Raw genomic sequence first — 18,663 nt, 5'->3', positions numbered from 1 at the left:
TGTGTGGGTGCTTTAATGGCAAGATTTTATGCAAGCAAGAAAAAGTAGTCAAAGACACTTTCACTTGAGACAAAGTATAGAGGAGTAATGGACATTTTAGAGGAAGTTTCTCAGATCCCAAAAGGTTTCATTCAGCTGCTTCCAGGCCAGCAGCAGAAATTAGTAGAATGCAAGCAGATATCCTGGGAAGGAGGGAGAGCAGATTTGGTAGATGGAAACAAGGCAAATTCCCTGAAAAGGGCTAAGGCAATTGGTGATCCCGCAGCCAACAAAACCACCATCTCAGGCAGCATATATGTTATATTTTCAGAGGTCTATCCTAGTTAGAAATCTTCAGCCTGACAGCTTGCTCTCCTTGTTGTCTTCCTCCCATTTATTTATTTTCTCTTCTTCACCAAAGTGTGGGTGATGGGGAGAAGGGAAGACAGCAAGCAGATGATCTGTTCATGTTCATCTGCTTTGGGCACATGTGGAAACCTGCCCTGGTACAGCTCCACCAGGCCTACCCGAAGGTGTTCAGCAAATGCAACCAGCTCCTGCACCCCCAGCACCCGCCACTGCCAAATGGAGAGCTGAAAGTCTGTTTGGGATAGAAGGGATGCACAAAGGGAGACTGTGCAATTCTCCCATCCACACTACAGTGCCAAGCCACCTTTGATTCATGCTCCCACAAGGTGAAACAGAGCAGGGTTTGGAAGAAATCAGCACTGCTGCTGCCGTTTTACAGATGGAATAGAGCAAACAGACCTGGAAGAGCTTCCCAAGATATACCAAAAATATCAAAGCACCTGCAGCAAAAAGCTTAGGCCAGACAAGAACCTAGAGGAATTGAACACATGGCCACTTTCATCTTGCCTCTTAAATGTCATAGGTTTTAAGGTCAGAAGGGACAAATCCTGTCAATTTGACCTCCTGTAATGGAGAGGTCTGGGAATTTCCTCCAGCAGGACTTGCGGTTTGCAGTTTAACTGAAAGACCTTTTTGCAAGACAGCCAGTCTTAATTTGAAAACCTCACACAATAGAGAATCCACAACAACTTTTAACACTTTGTTCCAACAACAAATTACAAGTATGAATAGTTTAAATTTTAGATTTATTTCTTCCTACAAAGCATATTTCAATAGCTTGACAGCTGGAGTTCATCTGACCTAAAACCCGGATGACTATATTTGGCCAGATGAGTCTTACCTCTCTGGTGAGGCACTACAGGGTGATTCATTGCCTTTGAAATTTAGGTATGGATGAAAAAAAAAAAAAAAAAAGTTCGGATTTGCATGGATCTGCCAGGTGAACAACACCCAGAAGGTCTCTCAAGGCAGCTAAATTGAAAACAAGCAGAACCACAACTCATAGCAATTTAAGGGTGTCTGCTACCAGGGAAGACAACTTTCCCTCTCCACACTTTAATACACTTCTAGAGCTCTTGAAATCTGGTGTCTCAAACTGTGCTGTGCACTGTCCTCCTTACACGGCTAGCAAAGAGCAAAGACACAATCATGTCTCCTACGGACCAGACCCTTCTGGAGGCTGTGTTCTCCATAGCTCCCCATCCACTGATAGCAGGCAATGCCTGCCCCTTTTCTCATGTTGATGGATCTATTCAGCAGTGCTTGGTGCTTCTCCAGCACCAAAGCCAAAACTTAACACAGTGGTTAGGACAGAAAATTTAACCTGAAACTCATATGACATTTTACTGCCATTTTCATAAGGGTAATAACACACCAGTGAGGCAGGAGTAAGGCAGGGATATAAAAAAAGTATATGATAAATAACAACAACAACAAAAACCACAAAACAAACAAACAAAGGGGAAAAAACCAAACAAACCAGAACACACACTACACCTTGAATCAAAAGTCTTAAGATCTGCAGCAAGAATCTTCATGTATTGATCGAGCCAGTTGAAGATACAAAGTGGTGGAAGAGTAGAAAAAAAGACCAACAGTCCTGAAGAGAAATGATAATTGAATTCTGCAGCTATGTTAGTTGATCCCAGCAATATACAAGGCTGCTACATAGAGTTTGAGAGATAAACTTTCGTGTTAGAAACGGAAAAAACAATGTGCTGTCTGCACAGAGAGCAACAACAAACCTGGGAAATTTCTTCCCAAAAGCTATTTGATTCCTAGCTGGTGAATTGCAGGAAACCACATTCATCCAGACCTCACTGAATTGTTCAGTACAGCACCATGTGGGAAGTGAGGAGTTATTTTAAGGCTGCACAATCAATACAGGAAGAATACAGCAGTACACACACCAGCCAAAGAGCAACAAGAATTTTATTTATAGGGAAACTGCTCCTCTAATTCTGTGAGCACTGTGTTCAGGTCTGTAGCACTTTTCATTGCCTGGCATAGCTAAAAAAAAAAAAAGGTGACTCGGGTAATATGCTAGATGGGGCTGAACAGTACATGAAGGCAGGGTAGGATTGCACATTCAGAACTATGTTAAGTGAGAGATTAGTAAGGGAAATTAAACTGTACAAAGGATGAAGGACAAATACTTACCCAGTGGTTCTTTTGCCTTAAGAATAAGATACCTGACAGCAGGACACTCTCACTCCCAGCCCATACCTTGGTCACTATACTGTGTACAGCTACTCCATCTCCTCCCACATGCCCCAAAATCATGCCCCAAAAGGGAAAGGAATAAAACACCAACGGAGCATGTAGGTGGACTGCCTGAAAGGGTTAATTCCCCTGTGCTCAGGCTAGAGAGGAAAAGGGCTTGAGGAAGCTATTGCTATAGATGACTTCCTTTTCATGGTGAAGTTTGCTGACAGCTGCTTAAAAATACAACCAACACTAGCATTTTACAGTGTAGGTATTGACATTTTATTTTTTTAAAAAGGAAAAAAAGAAGAATACATCCTTTTAGTGGCTGGAGGTGTGTATAAAGTTACATTTTTCAATGAATTCGTGCATTAAAGAAACAGGCTTTGAACAAGTTTCTCTAATGCACGGGATTTACAAATTCTTTCACAACCAATAATATTTTTTTTCAAAATACTTGGTAATAATATGGCATTGGGAGAGCCAGAGATCCCCTGAGATACCAGTACTGCTAGTACAGGAGGTGCCTGACCTCAGTCCCTCAGCCATGAGTACCAGGCATATCCCAGTTACTCTGCAAGGTAGAAAAGGAGGTGCTCCAAAAAGCACAATGCCGTATTCCAAGACCACCCCAGGAAAATCCAATAATATCTCAAAGCTGACAGAGAATCGGCAGTTCCCACACATCTCTAAATTAACTCATCCCAACCTTGGTATTAAGTAACAGCTTTAAGGAGTATATTTATATATAAATCTACTAAAAAAAAAAAACAAACCCCAACAACACCATTGTAAAATTTACACAAACACACACAACTTAAGCAACACTGCGTTTCCAGTGGATCTTGGCTATTAGTTGCTTGCAGTTTATATACAAAGCTGGTTAATTAGAAAGGCTGCTTCAGGAAGCCAAGCTTTCTGTCTAGGTTAGCCCCTGGTTAGAATAAGGATTTCCTATGTGTGATCTTCTAGGAGTTGGCAATATTAAAATTTTTGATTATAACACCAGGGTGCACTTGTTCGTAAACATTTTGTCTTAATATTGAATGAAAATCCAATGCATTCTTACTCTATGGACTGACATTATGGAATTCTAGGAATTCATAGGAGATACAAAATTTTGGCCAATAAAAATCCTTTAGACAAGTTAATTCCTGGTGTCAAGGTACTGACTTTAGAGCAACATCAAGCACAATTTGATCCACAGCAGAATCACAGGCAAATTTCCTCCAGGACATAGGAGTTTCCAATCCATGACAGCAAAACAATTTTAGTTTTGCATGATCCCCATTCTACAGATTGGAACACAGGTTTGAAGGGAAGCAGTTTGCCAAGGTCACAGGCAATGTCAGCAACATAGCTCAAAAAAGCTCAGACTCCTGAACACCTGATTAGTGTTGGACAACAATGCCCACTTCTCTCCTGACTCCTACAGTCCTCAATCCCCTTCTATTAAGAAAAGATTACATGATACTGCATTTGGAGGAAGGCTCACAGGGAAATGTCAAAAGCAAATGTGTCAGGGATATAAAAAAAAGGAAAAAAAATTACTAGAATATCTCAAGACAGGTAAAAAACTTCCTGTTGTTCTTGAAGCTCTTAACTTCTCCTTTTTGCCAGCGGCAGTCCTGAGTAATGAATACCTGCCAGAGCTGGGTGGCAGCTTCCTCAGACCCTCTCCTTGTGCTTCACATTAGCCAGCTTGACTGTTTCCTGCTCAGAGGCAGGTGGAGAAGGCTCATCGTGACATCCAATCATCAGCTGATAAACAATCACTCCCGCAACTGCGCCAAGGAAAGGAGCAACAACTGGAACCCACCACCAGTGGGACGGCTTACCAATCCTGGAAAATGAAAAGAAAGTGCACAAGGTAAGAACTGCTGCCTAAGCATTAGGATATTTGCACTTGGATCTGAAGCAATGCAAGATCTGACCCTCTCCAGCCATCTCCACTCACTTGGACAAGACAATGCCACGTGCACATCTGCAGAGCTTCCAAGGCAGATGTTGCCATGCACACACACACACACACACACACTTTTAAGTCCCAGTGACAAGCAATTCAGAACAGCTACTTTCAGGACTTTCAAGACTGTCTCTCCACCAAGAAAGGTGAGAAGCATCTGCAGTGTCTACACTAGGCACCTTCAATTCCCTCCCACTGCTTGCAGGAAAGCAACCCTTGATAACAGGGCTCTCTTAATTGTCTCAAAAAAGAACAAACTTTTCATTTTCTACCATTAAAAAATCATGAAATGCTTGTGTTCAAGGTGCAACTGAAATTCTCATGGATGCTCCCAGATTTTCTTTTTGATAGCAAAGCTATGTCATTTGCTCTCACCACTGGAAGCTGCCCAGCTTCTACGATTTCTTAAGAAGTCAAAGAGCAGAGAGTGTCTTTTAGCAACATTTAGACAATCCAAAAATACCTCATGGCTGCCAAGACTCTTTATAGTGCCAAAGCTACCATCTATTTGGACTCCTAATTTTTTTTTTTTCCCTTGATGCACAAGGTTTTTATCATCAAGCACTTACCGGAACACTTCAGTGCCCCAGCCAGCAATGGCTGTGAAGAGACGAGGCCCGAAGTCCCTGGCGGGGTTGACAGCATAGCCAGAGTTGAAGCCCATGGAGGTTCCAATAACGAGGACAACAAAGCCAACTGTGAAAGCCTCCAGCCCAGTGGGGACGGGGTTGTTGTAGGGATCAACAATAGCCAAGACACAAACAATCAGGGAGGCAGTACCAATGAACTGGAGAGGGATGGGGAAGAAAAACATTAATTTAATCCAGATTAGTCTTCTAACCAAGTTATTTAACTTCTCTGGGATGTAATTCTCTTAACAGGAAGAGGTGCACCAAGTCATCCCATGACATTATCAGACCACAGCAGCCATGGGAATGAGAGTGGACCATGCTCCTCTCTTGAGATTATGGCAGCCCATAATCTCAATCAAGCTTGCACCTTTTTCCCTTCTCCCAGAAGAGCTAGGAATAGCTGTTTAGGCAGACAGAAAATCTGGGAATATCATCTTCCCATGTGCCACGGCTGGGTAGAAGCTGTCCCTTTTGTTGTTGATGGCAACTTTAAGAGACAGTCACATTCAACAGCAACCACCACCCCACACCCAGCTGACCTCTGGATTGTGCCACAACCACAGTAGCAGTGTGAGAGTGAGGAAGAGCCATCATTCCTCACACTCAGGACTACGAGCAAATGGCATTCTTTTCTTTGGTGTCCTGACCAGTGTTGTATCACTTGTTAATGCCTTAGCACAAGCCTTCTGGCTTTAAGGTCCTTTCTATGGGCCAGTGAGATACCTGTGTCAACTCCAAAATACCTTTCTGGATATCTTATCTTTAAATTGCAATTCATTTTCTAACTAAAGGCGAGGCCCAGAACCACCCAAAAGATTCCTCTTCAAATGGACTTTCATCCTCCCAGCACCCTCTTACCTGGTCAAAGAAGCCGTTCACAACATTCAGATGCTCAGATGGGTAGGTGGCGAAGATACCAGCAGTGCCATTTGGTCCTAGTACACTGAGACGGTTATTGTCAAAAGCCCAGATGGCATCTAGAGGTAGGGAAGGAGAAGAAAAAAAACATTTTCTGTAGAGAAAACACTCATTTGGAAAACCTAGGCCATCATCCACCACAGTTTTTTACCAGTCAGGCTCAGAGGCAGGTGGCATTAGTCCCTGTTCCTAACAATTATTATTTGCCAGGCATCAGGAAGGAGAGCCACAAAGCAAACACTAAGGTGACTCCAACTCTCTCCCAAAGGTAACAAAATGCCTCTGGTATCAGTCTTGGTGTGAAGACATGACACAGTGATATGGATCAGCAAACAGGATTTGGGCTGTTCTTTCACTTTTCTTAGTTTCACCTTGCAAGCTTGTCTTTAGAGCAACCATCACCTTGCCAACCACTGTGTAGAAGCTGGATAACTAACTTAGGAGGGTCTGTATTCCCTTCATGATGAGTGGAGACAAAACCAGACACCTCTGAATGCAGCTTTTCCATGGGTTAGGTAGTTAATATGGGGTTAAATCCTTTCTGAAGAGGAGGTTTCAGTCCACTAACTGGAAAGGTAATTGGTGTTGAACTTGTAACCATGATATTTACTGAGAGGAAGGTAGGTCTCCTTCCTTCTTCCTAAAGTGAAAAGCACCCCTGCTAGTGCGGGGGTGGCAGCTTCCTCCCTCCAGCTGGAAATAACCGTGACCCAGATGTTCCACTCAGCTACAGGGACCATCACTCCTATTGCCAGAAACAGACATTGGGAGGCAAAGTCTGAGTCCAAATGCCACACCTGATATTAAAGGAAGAGCAAGGGCCAGCACAAAGATTCAGTTCTTGCCTACTGAGCATCTCCCTACCATGATGGAAAACACACAGGAGGAACAGAGGCAGGAGGAACTGGCTTTCTCGGATGCTTTCCAAGGTATGGAATCACTCTGATAAAAGTAAAATCTGCTAAAAGTCATGTTATCAGAAAGCTAACAAGACAATGCATAAGACATCACAGTGAAGACTTCATTTTTTTTAAGCCAAGAATGAGAAATGGTTCTCGAACAGTGAACAGATATAAAATCTCCATCACTGCTAGTGTTTCATTGACTTTTCTGGAAGACCAATAGATACAAAAGGGGCCATCCAGAGGTCCAGTGGTCATTACTCAAGGGCAAAGACTTGCACTTTGACAATGTTGGTTAGCCTTCAGATTGCTTTGAGGAGGCTTGAACCCATCATCCTGAGAAAGGGAAAGTCATCCCAGAAACACAGTAAGGAGGTTTCTTGGATCTCTGCTCTGCAAAAAAGTGCTCCTCTCTGATCTGGAAACCTCCCTCCCTTCAGTGAGTCACAAACACAGTAGTCTCACTTCAAAAAACACACAAAGTTTCCACACTTACCATAGTACAGACCAAAGACTATGCCAGATCCAAGGAAAGCCCCCAGGGTTTGTGCAAGAGCATAAATTGGTAGCTTGATCCAGGGCTCCCGGGCCAATAAGCACATGGCAAAAGTGACAGCTGGGTTCAGGTGTCCACCTGCGGAGAGGTGGGTGGTTAGTGTACTTTTACAGGTAGAATTTAGGTCCCAGAGTTGTGCCAAGGGACACTAGCTTTCATACCAGTGCCACACAGAAAAAGTAGGCCTACACAGCAATTGACACAAGTGAAACTCAGCCTACATGGAGCCACACGTACCTGATACCTGTCCTGCAATCAAAATGCCAAGTGTTACAGCGAAGCCAAAGGCCAGGTTGACAGTCAGGAAACCTCCATGAGTCCCTCTGCTGAGCACAATCTGTGCAACAGAGCCACAGCCGAAGAGCTAGGAGGAAAAAAAAAAGAGATTGAAATTACCCTCTCTGCTTCACATCAGGGCCAGTTGCTGACAAATGCCTCCACTTACACCTTCATGTACCCTCATATTCCACTCACAACTCAAAGCCTTTACTGTTTCAATCTTTGGTCAAAGTATCCAGGCATTATCTGTAGGGATGGGAGGGAAGAAGACAGGGCACAGACAAATCTATCTCCTGGCAGGATGGACTGAAAACAGAGGCAAAATTAAAAGCAAGATGGATCTACAGAAGTCTGGAATTCTTTGTCCAAACATCTAATTTTAAGATGGCAGGTGAGAAGGATCAGCCAGATAGCATCCTGGTCTGAGGTATTCACAGTACAACTATAACACAGCAGGCTTTCTATCTTGGCAGGTCTTTCCACTATCCACCATGTAACTTAAAGAGCCCTAAACCTGACCATCTGTATGTTTGTATCCCCCACTGGCTCCACCTGAACGGACCCTTGGTGTATTATCACTTGGAGTTACCACATTGGCAGGTACTGAGAGGATCCTTAAACTAGGACAGAGATTACAGGTCACTCATGAGATGCCCAAATCTAGGGATCAAGGCTTGACTTATTTCTTCTGACCACATACCCATAACTATACCCCCACAAAGACTTTCTGCTTCCATGAACTCCATCATCCCAGAATTACTCAATTGCCACAGAGGCGGTATCCACTCCTACAGGATAAGCCACCAAATAGGCACCAAGGTAGCAGGGTTTGCTGTCTTCACTTCTTCAGCCAGCACTGGACATGCCCATTGAGCAACACACAATCCAAATCAGAGGCAAAGACAAAACACATGTAACTCATCCCCTCCCATTCCCTTGACAACTGAAGAATGGCTAACAAAGCAAAAGGTGCACTCAGCCTGCTTGGAAAGGAGCAGCCAAGTAGGCTGCAGGCTGATTCATGAGGTGGACACTCTGTACATAGGTGCCTCTTGACAAGGAACCAGGTGCCCAACACAAGGACCTTGTGTAAAAACAACAAAGGAACCTGTTGAACTCGTTGGTGAGTGAGGAACAGCCAGCACCGCTCTCTACTGGGTGCAGTCAGAACAGCTCCTTCAATGTCCTCACTGAGCTGGGAAACCATGGCAGAGGAGACTCCAAGACAAAGGCAGAAAAGGTGAATTGTTTATTGGCAGCAAACAGAACCAGCTATGCCAAACCACCAAGGGAAGCATAGCTCCAACTGAGCAAATAAGTACAAGCAATGACCAGGGTGAATCTGGTTTTCCCCTTTCCCCAGACAAGCCCCAGCATGCTTTGGAGAGATTTCGGAGAGTACATGGCCATGGTGTTCACCTCTCGAAGGCCACAGCACGTCAGTCTGACCAGGGAGGGGACAAGCCCACAAAACCTGAGTTTGGTGGAGGTTAGCCCAGGTGACCCCTAGTGATGAAGGTATTTGTGTTATTCACTCTGTAAGAACTGGCAGTTCTGCAGGTGGATGGTGGTTGGCTCGTTGTCCACATACCTTTTGGTTGCAGAAACCACAGAGTAAAATTTTCCCACCTCCACCTCCCTGATCACCCACAAAGGTCTTCCCTTAAGCTGGAGGAATGCCAGGTCTGCCATTTCTCAAGAGGTTATCTCAAGAGGTCATTCCCCATCCTCCTCTCCTCCATCCTACACCTGGCAGTAGCTCTCCAGCTTTTCCTCAGAAGGGAATCTACGGGCCGTGCAAAAACACCCCGGAGCCACTCCACAGGAGCATTACAACTGCTTATCAGATGAGCCGTGAGCACTGTTTGGCTTAATTCAGCGTAACAGTAGGAAACTTAACCCTCAGCAGATAAAAAGAGTGCAGTGATACTCAGGGACAGGTTTGAACTTCAATATGCATGTGTTCAATTCCATCCTGCACCAGTGGAGTCCACTAAACACAAAAATACAGTGTCATGCATGACATCCTTCCATGGCATTCGACTTTAAGGAACCATTTCAAGTTATGCTCACCCAGGCTTTTGTGGCAAGTACCTTGATGCTACACAGTTTTGCTGTAGTAGTAGCTATTACAATTTTTAATCACACCACTTTCACTTCTACTCTTTGCAAGTTTTCCTTACAATTCCTTTTCCCAAGTCAGATGAGACCAGAGAACCCCAGCTTTCATTTTGTAGGTCTTGTTTGTCCACTGCTCACAGAGAACTGTTCAGGAACATCTAGTTTGGGTTGAAAGGCAAGGAAGGTCAAATAAAAGCAATTCAACATTTTTCCCAGTCTTTTTAAGTCCATGCAATGTCTTTCAGAGTTCTTAGGCAATATTGTACTGCTATGGTCAGGGACAGTGGTGCACACTGAAGGGGAAGATTACACCACATTCTTTTGATTTTAATAACCTGCCTTAACCAGGTTTGGTTTTGTGGTTTTGTTTTTCATTTGCATTTGTTGGCTTTTTGGTTTGCTTTTTGTTTTGTTTGGCTTTGGCTGGGGGCGGGGGGATAGGGTGCTGTATTTTGGTTTCATTTTTGTGTAATAAACCACTTCTGGGAGAATATCCAGCCAACAGAAACCCAGGTTAGCACCTCACATGGCAGTAGGTGCAGCAGTCAACTGTTAAACACCCATGATTCAGTAGCCAAGTTCAAAAGTGGTTTTAAAGTGCTAATAAAATGCTTGCAATAAAGCATCACTCCGATGTATTAAACATACTCTCCAAGGAATTGAGGTCAATGCACCTATTAACCAGGTTAATGGAAGTCTGCTCCCTAATTTCATCTTACTGACTCCAGCAAATCTGATGGCTTTCCCTGCCGAAAGGGAGGCTTCTTACTGCTTATGGGGTGATTCAACTCCTTGCACTGTGAAAAAGAACTAAATCCTTGTTCCGCAGGAACCGGTTCAAGAGTGGCGGGGCTGACAAACTCCAGACGGGAGAAGATCCACCCCCTGTACAAAGGGGGCACCAGCCAGAAGCAGCAGCAAAAAACAGAAAAAGGTAGCATGCTGCAGGGGATCCTTCACACTCAGGAAACCTTGAGCTCCCTGTGCCCAGGGCATGTTTGGAGACTGAGCAGGTGGCTTTGTCTATCAAGATAAAAACACCCTGTCTCAATGTCTGAACACATGAAAGACTAGGAGCCAGTAAGGGCTGGTAGGAATTAACCTAGGAGGATAAAAAAGTTGCAATAGCTCATGAAGAACCAAAGGCTACCGAAGGCAGCCTATTTAGGCAGACCTTGTGGAAAACAGCTTCATACATGGGCTCAGGAGGAAGGTGGTGTTCAGAACTCCTCTGCACAAGGGATAGGTTTCTTTCCTTTCTTGCCTCTTCTTTTCTTTGCCTGTGCTTTTTTACACCTTCCAGTGCAACACAAAAGGCCTGCGTGCATTTGCTCTTGGACTTCAAACAGACTGATCTCTAAACGTAGATGGGGAAGTTTTGTTGGCATAGACCTGGAGGAGTGCAATTACCTGAATTACAACTCTTCTGCCATCAAATAAACCAGGGATTAGGCAAGAAGCCTGCTGTAAATCTATCCTAATCACCCTGGGGTGGATGGGAAAGACTGGTCAGCCCTTGGTGTCCTCTGGTTAGTGGGGAAGATGCTGGAAAGGCAGTCAAACCATGAGTCTGCTTTGAAGACAAGACCTGGAGATACTGATGGATGATTTTAAGTTTTGGACACACAAAGGTGCCACTCTTCACAGGGAGTAAGGCAGGGAGTAAGGCAGGGAGCAAGGCAGGGAGCAAGGCAGGGAGCAAGGGCAGCATGCAGAGATCTTCCTGAACTCCGCGGCTCATGTGGTAGGATGGCCTTCATCAGCCAAAAAGACAATGCGAGAAGCACTATCCTTTATGCTTTTCCTCAAAGCATATCTCAAACAACCAGGCTGGTCATCATTCTCAATTTGCAAAGCAAGGAGAAAGCTTAGACCCCACAGCCCAGTTTTTTGTCCAGCACAGCTGGAGGCAGCCTGTACAGAAGCAGCAGGGAAGGGCAGCAGCAGATGGTCTGTTATGTTTCAGATCTTTATGCACCACCCACTGAACCAGAGCCAAGGCAGGGCTGTGGGGCTGGAGAGATGAGAGATTCTAAAGAAAATTGTGCCCCACATACATCACGTGCTAGAAAAAATGCTGCACAAAGCTGGAGACATGAGCCTCTTTCAGCTCAGGAAACCTGAGCAACCTTCAGCAGAGGAGTTGAGCATTGGGAGGAAATACACTCGTTCAGGTTGTTCACACATACAAGGAAGGAAAAATACCTATTCTGATGCCTCTACTATTGTTCAGATCAAGAGGTTGTACTTGTTAGAAAGACCAGTACAACTGGTGGAAGTTTGGTCACAAGATTGGGCATTCCTGGGGCAAATTTCCTTCCCACCAACAGAAAGTCTTGGTGCCTGAACTGTCCTGTTTGTAGGAAGGAGAAATGTACTGCTCCTGGAGAGAGACAGCAAGAAGGGACAGTTTTGGACAATCAGTGAAGAGCTTCAACCTCTTCTGGTGGAATGGTTGAGGGAAAGCAGCAGCACTGCCACATCCCATGTCCCTGCACCCAGCAGCACAGACTCTTTGCAAGGAAGAATCAGCAGCATTCAACATGTTTACAGCAAGGATTTCCACTCCCTTTTACAGTCTAGCAAAGCATTAACAAAGAAAAGAAATTTTAAACAAAATTAAATATACATACATAAAATAAAATCACATTTTCCAAATGTGACAAGCTGAGTTTAAGCAAACAACCCCAAATCAAACAGCAACTGCGGGAACTACTGTGCTGCCCCAGATAGTTGTGGAAAGCTACCACCTAGCCACAAAGTCAAGGCAGCACCAATTGAAAAGCAATTAGGAATTGTTTTGTTCTTTGTGCCTCTACAGCAGTGAATCACAGCGAGTTCCACTCAGAAATCAGTCATAAGCAGCACGTTACTTCTCCTGCAAATGTAAAAGACAAACAGAGCCAGCTTTGGTACTTAGAGCTAGCAGAGCAAGGCAAACAAACCGAGCCTTAAGAGAGGCACAGAGACCCACCATGGAAATCGGTCTTTAGTGGGTTGCTACAGTAATAACACAAACAGCAAGCAACTGGGAAAATGCCTTCAGCATTTGTAGTGCTTAACAATTGCCAGCAAGCAGTGCTTTCAACATAAGTATAAAGTTCAAGCCTAATGTGCCACTCAGAAAGTGAAATTTGAAGAGGGAAAACACCAATTTAAGTATCAAAGGAAAAGAATGTAGAATCAGCATTACTATTTTTGCAACAAGAGAGACACTACCCACAGACTAAATAAAAGTTGTGCAAGGTGCTCTACGCAGCAAAAGTGGCTCGCAAGTAGACAGCGACTCATCTTGGCACTCTTCAGGGCTTGGCTACCTTAGCTGGATTATTTTTATCTTAAAAAAAGAGGCACTATTCTAAGAGTCCTTTCCAGCCCAAACCATTCTATGATTCTACCTTTACCATGTGTTTAAAAAAATGAGATAAATAAAATCAAGCACTAGGTTCATTCTTACAGGCAGCAAGACTATGCAGAGGTCTACAACAGCTTTTGTCTAGAAGAGTTTGAGAGAGCTGCAGTCATTATGCAAGTGAAAAGGAGGAGGGAAGAAACTGAAGTGGTGCCAATATCCACAGTGGGACAAGTTTTACATTACACAGTGAAATTTAAAGTAAGCTGCAAACTTTAAACAGTCTGCCTCCCTTGGGGCTCAGGAAGTTGATTTCAGTGTGAACAATATCATACCTTAAATCCGTCCCTGGTAAGTGTTCCGTTCAAACATATTTGTGTTTAGTCAACATCATCTCCCATGAAGAAAATTTCATGGATTCAGATCTTTCCTCAGCCATTTTACTATGTGAAGCCCATAACAGATATTTACTGGAGTACAATACATCTAAATGTACACACGCACAGCTCAACCTGCTGGCAGGGTGGGCAGCAGGGACTTTTGCAAGGCACAAAATGACAATTTCTCTCCTGGGAGAGAATCCAATTCAAACAATTGTCCAGGCCAGCTGAAAGGGGAAGGAATTTGCCTTCAAGACCCTTTCTATTTCACATAGGTGATATAATAAAAAGACGAAAAGGAATCAGGGTGGCAGTAAAGAAAAAACTGCAAGTTTCCCTTCATTAAGAAGAATACATTGAGACAGCATGAAGCTGGAAAGGGATTGAATAGATTGCGTATTTCAAGCTTGCAGTCCCGGAACCCATTTCCCTCTTGTGTAGCTGGTTTTGGACTTCTGACCATGCAAGAGCATTCACTGAGTTTGGGACTTCCTCTTTTCTCCCACAAGCCCACCCCACATACTCCCACATGGACACAGAATGCCCACAGCACTCTACCCACTGCAGAGTTGCTGCAGGAGATCCTAAGGAAGTTTGCAAGTACTACAAGATGGAGTTGAGTGTGCCACTAAAACCAGTTCAGGAACTCCTGAACACGGTGAGGGCTCTGCCTGTAAAATTAAGACACACACACACTAAAACAGAGCAGGTTTGACACTCCTGAGGACAAGGTATGTGCTGCCCACTTCTGCCAATGCAGCATCCAGCATGGCTGATGGGTGCCCATTACGACTGTCATTTTGGAGGCTGCTTATGATTTTGGACCATACCTTTCCTCAAGCTCTGAGCAGATCCCAATTCCTCTGCCTGGAGAGGCAAGGCTGTAAGAAAAAGTAGTTGCTGTTGTGCCAACTGTTACAGTCAGAGAATGGACTAATGGGGTTTGGATCGTGAGCCTTTCTGAAAGCTCAGATCCACGTGGCTAAAGGCTTGTCTTGTTTCTCAGCAATATTAACTTCACTATCAGGAGGCATTAATCCACCTTACAAGATTTACCTTGTTTCAATCCTGAGACTAACAGCAGCAACTTCAGTGATTCACGGACAGCAATCTTCTAACTGTTAATCGTTTTCCTATCACCTTCTACCCACCTTAATTCCAAACAACCCTTCCTGGAAAAATCAACAGGACTTGTTTGCAAATCACCAAAGCTGGGTCGCTCTGACAATAAAGCCATTGCACTGTGCAAAGCTGCTTTCTTTTAAGAGTGGTAGCATTTTACACAGTCTTAGCAGAGTCCCCTAAGCTGCTGTACAAGATTCAGAAATCCTCTCTTCATCATAATCAAAAAAAAAAATCTCATTTATTAAAGCATAAAATTGTGTCAGTCTTTTTGTGGTGTTCCCCAGGTAGACATGCAAGTTCATGAAGCCTTCCTCTGCCTTCAACTCCACCAACCATTAGATTTCTCTCCAAAAAGTTCAGTTATGAGTTACAAAGAGGTGAAAACCCACAGTCACTCCACTGAAACCTCCAGGATTGCTCTGGATTTACACCATCTCAAAGGAACTTGAACCTGCAGATATTCACTGTGCAAACACCGACTCATTTCTGCCTCAGTATCTATGCACCAAACCCGTGGCCAGCTGGGCAGTCCTGTGTTTTCAGATGCAGATGCTCTAAGCTAGATATCCCTGTCACAGTTTTTCTACACCAGTATTTACTCCCCACAGCTCATACACAGCTGTCCTAGCTGTTCACATCTGCTTTTAACTTCAAAGCAAGTTCCAGCCGCTCAAAACATTTGCAATCTAAGGCACTCAGACACACATTTATCCCCTATATTCCACCCCTTTGGAAACTGAGCACTGAAACAGGCAGAAGAGTTTTATCTACTTTGACCACTGAAAAACACACTGACTGATAGCGAGCACCAGGTCTCAGCTGGCTGTCAGCACGAGCTACCACGGTATCGTGCAGCCCCACTGACAAACCCTGGAGAATCAACGGCTGACAGCAAAAGGACACTGCAACAATTTAAATTCTAGCTACTTCTTTGTTATGGGATGCACAGGAAAAGCAAAGTGAGGTGGAAAAAAAAAGCTCTCATTTCCTCGGGTGATAACACTTGCAGTACTTCGGAGCCAGGAAAATACTCCAGGGCAGACAGAAAGGAAGTTTTGTATGATCTCTAGCAAAACACTTACTGCTTACACAGAGATGATTTGGTCCCTGCACTTCACAGATACACAGAATCTCCCATACACCAACAAGCTCTTCAGAACCCACTCTTTGCGAGAAACCCCAACATCCACCCTTAAGAAATCTGCATGAATATTTTTTCCTGTGCACAGGGACTGTCCTCTAGACCCATTGCAGAAGGCTGCACCAGATCTGGGCTCATTCCCAACGCAAACCCTGGCAGCAACACAGTCCTTTCACCAGGACAATTTCCCCCGAACCCATGGGTTAGAGAGCATCCCCACACCACAGCCCCCAACTCACCACCAGGATCAGTGTCCCCAGGCACTCAGCCAGTGCTTGCCGCACTAATTTGTTTCTGATCCTCAGGTGCTCCTCAATGGTAGAAAGAATGTCCTTTTGCCGCCCCATCGCAGTAGAGGTGCTCCTCAAGAGGTGTCAGGAAAAAGCTGCAGCTGACAAAGCCTCAGCAAAGTTTCTTCTCCAGCACAGCTGCCTTTGCTTATAAATAAGTTCATCGATGCCTGACACACCTCCTGGGTAACCACACCCCTTCCACCCGCTCTTCAAACCCAACTTTTTTTTTTCCTGCTTTTCAGCATGAGACAGCGTGGGTGTTTTTTTTCATTTTCCTTATTGCTTGCATAGGTGAGCAAAAGATTCAGGAGCTTCATAAGAAGAAGGAATTAAATGTGCCCTGCTGAAGCCACTGCTGTTTTCATCACCACCTAAAAAACAGGGCCATATCTGCCCTTCTCCAGCTTCAGCTAAGTGCATAGATTGAGCAGTGCCTTACCCATTTGTGTGAGCATTCAGATTTCCTTCCCTCCCAAGCTCTTGCAGGGTGGCAAAGTGATGTGTGCTCCTGTGCTAATTCAGAGGCTGTAGGTGCTTTGACAGCAAAACTGGGAGGCAGAAGGGTTTGAACCCCTACAGCTGAGTCCAAGGCTCCTCTGAGCTCCAGCAGCTGCCCAGCTGAAGCTGGTACCACGAACAAGACCAAACCTCTTTCCATGGAAATCTACATTCGGGTCCAAACTCTTTTATGTCATTACAGTTGTCTCACCCTCACAGAGCTTTGGGAGAGCCCTTGCAGCCCAGTCCCCCTGAAAGCTGTAAAGAAAACACGAGACCCCCCGTGCAGAGGCAATCCCCATCACAGAACCTCAGTGAGGAGCCCACAGACTTACTGAGCCACAAAGGGAACAAACCTTGCTGTCTTTTCATCATTAGTATCATCCTGTATCACTCTGGGACTATTCCACAAGATGTCCTGGATGAAAACAGTCCCAGTCTGTACCATCTGAGGTGAAGACTGCTAACAGGACATGTGCAACTCATGGCATCTGGTTTTTGTTAAGTGAGTAGTAAAAATTCCCTGGGTTCCTTGACTCACCAGGGCTTGATGCAGAGCAGCAGGGCTGAATTTGCAGGACTGAAAGGGACCCCTTTCCTTGATTTGTTCCCCCACCTTCTCTGCAAAGCCACAGATGCCCAGCTTTTCCTCTTCCCCTTATTTAACCATCAACTTTCCTGTGGAAAAACCAGAGCTTTTTAGTACGGTGGTGAATGGGCCTTTATTTTGTACAGAAACTGCAGCCAACATGAGAAGCAGTCAGGAATGTGGCTAAGAAAGCAGTAACGTGTGAGGAATCAAATACAGGGAAACACTCAAGTCCAAACATAATTACAGGGGCAGGAAACTTTATTTTGTGCTCAAGCCCAGTGCAGGACTGCCAGCATCAATGGGGTCCTCTGAGCTACAGCAAGTGCTCCATCAGCCCCATGCCTGCTTGCTGTGGCTGGGGTTTGCAAACCAGTGCTCAGGATGCCCATTTTCAACCTTCTCTCCATATCTCTCCCCTCACATCTTGCAGTGCATCACCAGAGCCATGGAGGCTCCTCACTTCCTCCTGCACTCCCCTCTCCTTTATATTCTTCCCTGTCCTTTCACCCTGTTGCTCTGTCAAAGCTATCACAGCCAGAAATTAGGTTGTGTGTTGGATTTTTTACCCTTTTGGCAGTTCCAAGCTAAAACAGGTGGCCACCAATGTGTAGACTGTGTTCCGTGGGTTAGTTTTATTGAGATTTATTTAGGCTAGTTCCCATTCCTTCCCAGGTGGTGAGAACAGAGATGTCAGACCAGAGAGAAAGATGAGATGCAAAAAGCATGGAGGGTTGTGATTTTCTCCAAGCAGGTAGGAACATTTCTCCTGTCTGTGGCATCTGAGGCCCTCTGTTACAAGTTGAGGATACAGGCATTTCCTCAAAACTGGTGAAGGGAAAGGAGATGTCGAGGTTCCAAGGTTGATGATATGTCTTGGTTTTGGCTGGAATAATTAATTTATTTCTTACTAGTGATTTGGATTCAGTATGAGAATAATGTTGATAACCCACTGATGTTTCAGTTGTTGCTCAGCAGTGCTTACCCTAAATATCAAGGACTGCTCAGTTTCTCATGCTCTGCCAGTGAGCAGGAGGGAGCATGGCCAAAAGAGCTGACCCAAACTGCCCAAAGGGTTATTCCATACCATAGAACATCATGCCCAGTGCATAAAGTGGGGGGAATTCACCAGCAGCAGGTGATCACTGCTGGGAAACAGTCTGGGCATCTGTCAGTGGGTGGTGAGCAATTGTGTTGTTTATCACATGCCCTTCTTGGGTTTTATTGTCTATCTTTCTCTTTTTCATTGTCATTAGTATTACTAGTAGTAGTATATTTTATTTTGTTTCAATTATTAAACTATTCTTATCTCAACCCACAAGTTTTACATTTTTTTACTATTGTCTTCCCTGTTGGAG

The 18,663-nt window shown here is 44.5% G+C and overlaps 1 protein-coding gene across 1 annotated transcript; it reads right to left on the bottom strand.

The window, feature by feature from the left end:
• Window positions 1–2,811: 2,811 nt before the first annotated feature.
• Window positions 2,812–16,346, bottom strand: AQP3 (aquaporin 3 (Gill blood group)). The gene is made up of 6 exons (XM_042028737.1): window positions 16,165–16,346; window positions 7,765–7,891; window positions 7,468–7,605; window positions 6,010–6,128; window positions 5,089–5,306; window positions 2,812–4,396 (listed from the first exon to the last, which is right to left on the bottom strand). Exons 1-6 carry the CDS (start codon window positions 16,270–16,272, stop codon window positions 4,222–4,224), a joined length of 885 nt encoding a protein of 294 aa, XP_041884671.1. The 5' UTR covers window positions 16,273–16,346; the 3' UTR covers window positions 2,812–4,221.
• Between the last annotated feature and the right edge of the window lie 2,317 nt (window positions 16,347–18,663).

The sequence above is a fragment of the Corvus kubaryi genome, unplaced genomic scaffold (genome assembly GCF_017639235.1).
Source record: "Corvus kubaryi isolate FWS band 111438036 unplaced genomic scaffold, C.kubaryi_AGA036_p1.0 37308, whole genome shotgun sequence".
NCBI classification, from domain to species: domain Eukaryota; kingdom Metazoa; phylum Chordata; class Aves; order Passeriformes; family Corvidae; genus Corvus; species Corvus kubaryi.
The sequence above is the reverse complement of the archived record's forward strand: the minus strand, read 5'-3'. Positions and strand labels throughout refer to the sequence as shown.

Bases quoted from the DNA above. Each gene is read 5' to 3' on its own strand.
- AQP3 (XM_042028737.1), bottom strand. From the start codon at position 16,272: ATGGGGCGGCAAAAGGACATTCTTTCTACCATTGAGGAGCACCTGAGG. The intron at 5,307-6,009 runs GTAAGAGGGTGC...ATCCCTCTCCAG, and splicing joins TGAACGGCTTCTTTGACCAG to TTCATTGGTACTGCCTCCCT. The intron at 4,397-5,088 runs GTAAGTGCTTGA...TTCATTTTCCAG, and splicing joins TGGGGCACTGAAGTGTTCCG to GATTGGTAAGCCGTCCCACT.